Below are 8,246 nucleotides of genomic sequence, written 5' to 3'. Positions count from 1 at the left end.
TCTTCTGACTTCTAAGTGTGCTCTGTGGCACTAGGCACCTCTCTTTCCCAATAAATAAATAAACATAGAAATAAAAAAAATTAAGTATTTGGGTTAAGAGGGTCCTAGAGTTTGAGCAGAAGTTGGTCATCACTATCGGGGTCTTACTCTTTGGGTCTTAAAAACAAGTCACTCATTTGCCTTTTCCGTTCCACATGGGTGGGAATGACAGCTGCCAGGAAGCTGCAATGTTTCTGCCTGGTCATGCACAGTTCTGCAATATAATGCATAAATGTATAACAACAACTTGGGCCCGCTGGATACCTCTCTAAGCAGAAGGAAACGCAGCCAGCCTGGCGCGTTCCCGCGCACACGCGCGCGCGCACACACTCATACACACGCGCTGCACGTGTACACACACACACACGCACGCCACACACACACACACACACACACACACACCACACACACACACACACACACACACACACACACACACACACACACACACACACACACACACACACACACACACACACAGGTCAAAAGGTGATTGACTCCTAAGATCCTCGCAATCTTTGCTTTTCCTCCTCCAGGCAGGTCGGGCTTCCGAGCTTGATGAGCAGCTGGGCTAAGGAAGGGGAGGGCGCGAGCGGAGAGGGCGGGGGGCGGCAAGGGAGGCGGGAGCCAGGTCGGTGCGCTCCGCGCCCGCTCCCGCCCGGGGATAGTCCGGGCCGGGTTTTGCGCCGGGTCCCCGGGCTCGTCTCACGGCCTCCAGCCGCCGCCGCTGCCGTGTTTACTGAGCTCGCGCGTCCTGATATCACTCCGCTGGCATGGAGGAGGAGGTGGAGGAGCGCGAGGAGGAGGAGGAGGCGGCGGCGGCGGCGAGCAGTTGATCATTGTGATGGTGGCGGAGGCGGCGGCGGCAGCGGCAGCCTGGCCGAGCGTTAGTGGCTGCTCTCCGCGCGGCGTTTCGCAAAGGACTTCAGCGATCTACTTTTGCAGTCGTCTCGGACTGTCCATGTGTTTACTTGCCCCAGCCCGAGGACTCGATGTCTAGGCTCCTGTGAAATGCAACTGAGCAGCCAAAGTACTTTGAGAACACGGGGCGGCATAAACACCAAAACTTTTTTGTGGAAGGAAAATGCAATAAGCAAGCTCGCCGTTTTCCGATGCGGCGTGGAGTGAGTGTGTGTCGCGCGTGTCCGCACTGGAGGCACACGCTCGTGTGTGTACATGGGGTGTGTTTTTCGGTACGTAGGGAGAAAATGCTTGCCAACCACCGGAAACCTCCTGGAATTTATTAGAAAATAATGGATTATTAAAAGGAGGCAGGCGAGGAGCGGATCTCCCCTTGAGTTGCAAGCCGAGCTGCTGCCGGTTCAGTTTGTTGGGATTCTATTTGTTGATAGGTGTCTGATGGTATTCCGATAACACCCCTCTTTTCTCCCTTCGATCTTTACAGTTTTTTAAGGAAACAAAAACACCCCAAAATTTCTCCCCCGCTTTTTTCGCCCCGTGGGGAATCGCTGTTTTCATCCATGTGCTTGCGTCTCCCCCGCGTTCCACTTAAACTATTTTAATCCTTGGACCCAAGGAGGAGGCTGATAGGGGGGTGGATTAAAAAAAAAGTTCTTCCAAAATAGTGTGCCCCGGGAGCAGGATGGGGGATTTCGCAGCCCCCACTGCTGCCGCGAATGGTAGTAGTATCTGCATCAACAGCAGCCTGAGCAGCAGCCTCGGCGGGGCTGGGATCGGCGTGAATACTCCCAATAGCACTCCGGCTGCTCCGAGTGGCAATCACCCTGCTACCGGAGGCTGCGGCGGCTCCGGGGGCCCCGGTGGCGGCTCGGCGGCCGTCCCCAAGCACAGCACGGTAGTCGAGCGGCTCCGCCAGCGCATCGAGGGCTGCCGGCGGCACCACGTCAACTGCGAGAACAGGTATCAGCAGGCTCAGGTGGAGCAGCTGGAGCTGGAGCGCCGGGACACTGTGAGCCTCTATCAGAGGACCCTGGAGCAGAGAGCCAAGAAATCGGGCGCAGGCACCGGCAAACAGCAGCACCCGAGCAAAGCCCAGCAAGATGCGGAGGCTGCCTCGGCCGAGCAGAGGAACCACACGCTGATCATGGTGAGGGCGCACTGGGGCGCGCGTTGGGGTCGGGGGCGTGGAGTTTCTGGCGTGGGGGTGTGAGGGTCTGATTTGCACCGGGGGTGAGGTGGGATGGAGCTGAAGGGTTAACGTCAACTTTTCTCAGGTTAAACGCTGTCGCCGCCGCCGCTACCTGTTAATCTGTCAGGGTTGTCAGATTTGGGGAGGAGGGGAAGAGGGAGAGAAGCCAGTCACGACTGCAAGGGGAGGAGGGAGCTTCAGTGCGGGAGTGAGACGCTGGAAAAGTTTCCCCCTCCTTGTCTTAGAAACCGATCGAAACAAGAGTGAACCTAGGAGTAGAAACCACGCTGCTCCTCTCCGCGCCCCGCCTTCACCTCACGCCTTGCCACCGCGCCTCCCTAGATCGGTCCCCTTTTACCCACTCCTCTCATTAGAGCCGTAGGGTTTAGAGAGAAATTGATGCTGTCGCGCACTCTGAGTGGGCGCTAGGCCTTTAACTCTTACGGGGGAAAGGAAGAGTCCCCGGCTTCCTCTCCTTTGGGCTTGGGAAAGTCTGAGAGTTTTGTGAATGAACTTTGAAGTGGGTGAGACGCGAGCGAGGGTGGCTGCGCGCGCGTACTCGTGGGGGCGCGCGCGGATGCGGGGCGCGCGAGCGCAGCGCTTGCTGCTCCAGACCCGCGGCTGAGGCAGGGCAGGTGGGGCAGTGCGAGGGGTCGAGCAGTTCGGCGGGAGCGGGGAAGCCAGAGCTGCGTCTGGTTCCGCCGCGGCCACAGGGCTTGGGATTGTACCCCCTCATCCTCTTCTTCAACTTGTCCCCACCTCGCTCTCCGCCAACTTTCGTGCGACGAGTAACGAGCCCGGAGGAGTGGCGGAGAGCAGGGAGGAGAAAGGCTTAAATGGCCGAGTGGGTGGGTTCGCGGGAGGATGCGCAGCCAATGGCTTAAGTGCTAGGGGGAGGAAGGGGCTGATCCCACCTCTAACCCCGAGGGTGGAATCCTTTCTCTTATCTCCTCTCTGGGGTTCTCTAGCTTTCTTCCCTGGGAGAGGAGGAGGGGGTGGGGAGGCCGGAAGCTTGGGAAGGTGTCTGCACTCCCCACGGTGTCGCTGGGTTCAGGGGCCCGGGTAATGGTGCGCCCGCTCTCTCTGCCGCGCCTTCATCGGCTGCGCGGAGCCGGGTACCGGCTGCCCTCTCCTAGTGCTTTCTGTGCGTCGCGCACGTTCCGGATCTAGTGCTCCAGGGGTGGTGCCTGTGTCGCCCGGCGCTCAGGCGGGCGGGCGGTGACAAAGAGCCGGCGTGGGGGAGGGGAGGCCGCAGAGCTCGCTCGCCCCCACCCCCCACCCCGCACGTGAAGAGGAACAATTTGTTTATCTTGGGCTTCAAGAATCCTTCCCTCCTCCCGGCTTTCCTTAGCCCCTCCTCCCTACCCTCCCTCTTCTGCGCGCTCCACCCTAGTCCTGCCAGCAGCGCCCTCCTCCCCTCCTCTCCCTCCCCTGATTCCCTCTCCTTCCCCCCCCTCCCACCCCTGCGCCCTCCCTCTCCTCCCTTTTGGAACGCAGCCGTGGGGGAGGGAGCGGGAGGCGCTTTGTCCGCCTGGCGGCCCTGCACAGCCCCGGGGACCGCCCAGCGCCTCCGGCCCTGCCCTCTCTGCCGCCCCAGGCCACCAGCGGGGTGGGAGGAAGAACCCGGGTCCCAGGGTCTTCTGTGGTGCTTCTCGCTTACAAACAGGAAGCTCTGAACCACGGACACACAGGCTTTTTCCTGATTGTACCCTGAGCTTGGACGAGACCGGCGTCTTGACTCTACTGTAGCTGGGGACCCAGGAGGGACCGGTGGCCCTCGCAGTCGCCCAGCCCCTTCCCTGCCCTCGCTCTCAGTCGCGAGACATAGCGAACCTGAGGCTGGAGCAGAATAAGTCAGGCACTGAGGATTCCATCCTTGTCCACCCCTCATCCCCCCCCCCCCACTTTAATGTTCGCACACCTAATTGCATAAAAATGGACTTCTTGCATGAGGTTCCAAAATTTCCGTCTTGTGACACAGCTTTCGACCTTTGGGGGGGATAGACTGGGGGTGGGGGTGGGTTGCAGCCGCGAGGGGACTGACGACTGTGGAACAAAAGCCACTGCCCTTTTTAGAGATCTGTATGGAGGCGAGAGGACTGGAGTTAGGGGCAAGAAAGTTTTGTTTCTGGGTTGTGTCCTCCCTTACACCCTTAGAAGGTGGGAGGAAGACAAGGATGGTGGCCGCTTCTGTGCTAAGACACCCGTAGGTACAGCCAGCCTGCTTTCTGAGGTTACCTAGGAGGCTGCTCGCTCAAGCCAGGGTTTTAACTTCAAAGTGAAAATGTAAAGCTTATTTGAATAGATGGAGACAACAGCCATAAATTTCTCAATGACTCCTACTTTAGCAAGTTAGTAACAAATAGACATGAAAAACGATTGCCTGAAAATCAAAATTTTTCTATGAGTTTTCAATAATTTAGCTTAAAGAAATACCAAACCCATGTGCAAAATAGTATATTCTAGCTTCTGCCAAATCATAAGCATCTTACGGATGCCAGGGTGAAATACGTGTGATGAGTAGAAATGAAAATAAACCGCTTTAATCCTAAGCAAAGACTTGTGTGTAGAGTCTGTGTACGGAGAGAAAAATTAACATTGTAACCATACTTTATGGGCTAAAATTTCCTGTAAAATAATTAGTTTCAGAATGCACATCCGCTTCTGAGATGGGAGAATACTTTAAGCTAATCCTATGTAACAGAAAAAAAATTATCTTCAAGACGAGTTAGTAAGAAAACGTTCCTCTTGGTTTTCTTGAATTGACTGGTGGGTTATAGTGGTACTCAGGTGAGGCACGGAGCAATTACGTTTAGTTCTCGGGCTGGACTCACTATTTGGAAAGCCCTAAAGAAAAAACGGTGACTGGCCACAGCCAAACAACAGTGATGATAAAAATAAAAACGAATAGGATCTTTTCTGTTTTATTGCTATTGTTTACCTTCTTAGGACCAATATGTCCAAAGTACTAAATATTGATTGCTTCTTTCTGCCTGGCTTGGGTTGAGAGGACAATCTAATGAGGGTGGTGCTGCTTTGGATGTGTTTTCCTGCCTTACACATTTACAAGTATAGGCATGGAAGACAGACAACACAAACTAGCAAGCCAAAAAAGCAAGCGCAGGTGGGGGTAGTAATCCTACCTGATTCCTAGTTTAGGTTGCTGTGGGTTCTCTAGCCTGGTGCTTAGAGCAGGCAGCACTCCTGGGTGTGAGAGCAGACTGCTTCAAGGGACAGCTGCCTTCTACACAAACAGGTAGCCTCAATCGGACGCCAGCCATCACCATTTTATTTTTACAGAAGAGTTCCCTCAAAGACTCCTTGGTGAGAACTATTGATTTCATATATATATAAGAATCTCAGTGGAAAAGTTGTCTTTTCCTAAGAGGCTTTTTTTGTTTGGTTTGTTTTTGTTTGTTTGTTTTAATGGTAGCAAAATATGTAAAATATGTTGATTGCAGCACTTCGAACACCTTCTGTATTAAGATACACTTTGATTCTTAAACCCAAAGATTGACTGACTTGACAAAGATGTCATCACTTAAGAGACATTAAAAAGCACATCACTGTGGTGTTGACTATTTTGAAATGGCATAAAGTAGTCTTACTCACCCTGGAGACCTGTGCTGTTTACCGCCTTTCCCCATCACAATCTTAGCAATGTATAGACCACTTGCTGAGTGTAGATCTGTGTGACCCATGCTCTGAGGAGTTTATCGTGTAAAATGAATTCAATAATATATGTACCAATCACTGAGTATTGGATATAACTGCACCCCATCCAAAAGTGTTCCCATCCATCCTTGGACTAGATCTAGGAAATGCCAACGTGCTATGCTAGCCCACTAACGGAACTTTCTCCTCAGAGAATCCTACTTGCCTTTTAAAACTTTGTCTTTACCATGACCTTTCCCCCTCAGGCTGTCATCATGGTGAGAGCCACCTTCCCATGGTCTGACTTAGTGTGCTTTGAGAAAACTGCGAACTTTTCTTTCTCCACCCTGACCAACATGGGGTTCTTCTCTTTACATCTCCAAAGGGCTTGATTTCAAGCAGCAATACATATGATGCTGTTTTATTCTTTGGCCACGGTGCCTTTTATTTGGTATGAAGTGGCCAACAAAGCAGAAATCCAGTAGGTTAATGATTAATCTCCAAAGAGATTCAGGCTGAGTCCCCCCACCCCACCCCCCCCCCCCCCCCCCCCCCGTAAAGCTGACTCTCAAGTAGCTAGCGTTCTTTTTTTTTCCTTTAAATTTATTTATTTATTTATTTATTTATTTATTTATTTATTTTGTAGCTAGCATTCTTGATACTCCCCTTCCTGTCTCAGAATCATGAGGGCAAACTTTAGATATGTTTTAGATTTTTTCTGGCCCATAGTAAGAGAGAAATGAGCATATTCTGGCCACTGTTTGGTTTCTGTAGGAGAGATGAGGATCATGGGCTGTAAAGTTTGCTTGCTTTGAGTGACTTCCGACCTAAGCCCGAGACCCACACTTCACAGTTTCCCAGCAGGGCTTTTTTATTTGGTTGAGATAAGAGTTCTTGTGAGCAGCACACTTTCTCTTGGGCTCCTGACCCCCCCCCTCCCCAGGATCTAGTGTAAGTAATATTGCATGTTATATTGTAATTCTTGGGTGCACTGGAAGCGCTTTCACTTTGAGAATGAATGCTCCTTGAGGAATTTTCTGTGGGTGGTGTATATTCTGTTTGTTTCCGAGTCGTTCTTCGCTGTAGTCTGCCCCACAGCTTATGAGGGACAAAAGCTGCCTTTTTAAATGTCAGTCCACCACAGAGAAGTGTGGGGTCAATCAGCCAACCAGCTCCTGCGGAGGAGCAGATTGCAGACCCCGCCCCCCTCAGGTGCTCCCCTCTTTGGAGTCTCACACAGCTTTTCCTGTTACTGTAGTGTTGAGGAGCTCCTGGTTGGGTATCTAGTGCCTGTGCCTACCTGCTGTCATTTCCCCTCTCCTCCCTGCTGCTCTTTTTCTCTTTTCTCTTGCTTCTTAGGACTTTTATCATAAACTGGGAGGAAGCAATAAGCAGAGGAGAAATTAATTCAGGTGCTTCTGGCTGTCATAACTAAAGAGACAATTGGATAAGACATCATTTTGGATTAGTGTGGATTTAACTTTATACACTTTTTTTTACTCTTCCTTAGCACAAATAATATAGCACAGACTGAATTTTAAACTTTATTTGTTGCATAGCACTGGTACACAGTCTATGTAGTACATCGTAGAACTTAAATTATTTTAGTTTAATTTGTGTGATATATATTCTGCATAGGTTTTCATTGTTATTGTAGTGTATTTGGAGCGGAGAGTAGATTTCTAGTAAATCAATATAGTCTTTTATGTCAACCTCTTAGCAGCTTCAGGCTGATTGTACATATATATATATATTTATGTATGTACACACACACACATATACACACATATTCATTCCCTTCCTATATGGTTGGTTTGTTTGTTTTTGAGACAAGGTTTCTCTGTGTAGCCCTGGCTGTCTTGGAATTCACTTTGTAGACCAGGCTGGCTTCAAACTTCGAGATCTGCCAGCCTCTGCCTCCCAAATGGTGGGATTAAAGGCATGAGCCACTATGCCCCGCTTCCATGATATTTTAAGAAAAATGATATATTTTACTCGTTTGTTATTTCAAACTCATTTGACATTGGTATTTGAAGGAGGGATGATTGCTGGTAAAAACATTTCTGTTGTTGGGTTTTTTGTTTGTTTGTTTTTTGTTTTGTTGTTACTGCTTTTTGTTTTTTAGGACAGGGTTTCTTGGGCTAGGCATGGTGGCTCATGCCTTTAATCCCAGCACTTGGGAGGCAGAGGCAGGCGTATCACTGTGAGTTCAAGGCCAGCCTGGTCTACAAAGTGAGTCCAGGACAGCCAAGGATAAACAGAGAAACCCTGTCTTGTAGGGGAGGGGGAAGGACAGGATTTCTCAGTGTAGCTCCAGCTGTCTTGGAATGCCCTCTGTAAACCAGGCTGGCCTGGGACTCAGAGATCTACCTTCCTTGACCTCCCACGTGCTGGGATTAAAGGTGTGTGCCACCATACCTGGTGCTGATAAAGTTTTAAGTCT

The 8,246-nt window shown here is 50.9% G+C and overlaps 1 protein-coding gene across 1 annotated transcript in view; it reads left to right on the top strand.

Moving 5' to 3' along the window:
• Positions 1–683: 683 nt before the first annotated feature.
• The window catches only part of Maml3 (mastermind like transcriptional coactivator 3), a 259,816-nt gene continuing 252,253 nt past the window's right edge, over positions 684–8,246 (top strand). The window contains exon 1 of the mRNA XM_051157765.1: positions 684–2,107. Within this exon, the coding sequence (XP_051013722.1) occupies positions 1,643–2,107 (465 nt within the window). The 5' untranslated portion in view covers positions 684–1,642. The remainder of the gene's footprint in view (positions 2,108–8,246) is intronic.

The sequence above is a fragment of the Acomys russatus genome, chromosome 15, assembly GCF_903995435.1.
Source record: "Acomys russatus chromosome 15, mAcoRus1.1, whole genome shotgun sequence".
Taxonomy (NCBI): Eukaryota; Metazoa; Chordata; class Mammalia; order Rodentia; family Muridae; genus Acomys; species Acomys russatus.
This window is presented reverse-complemented; position numbering and strand designations above follow the sequence as displayed.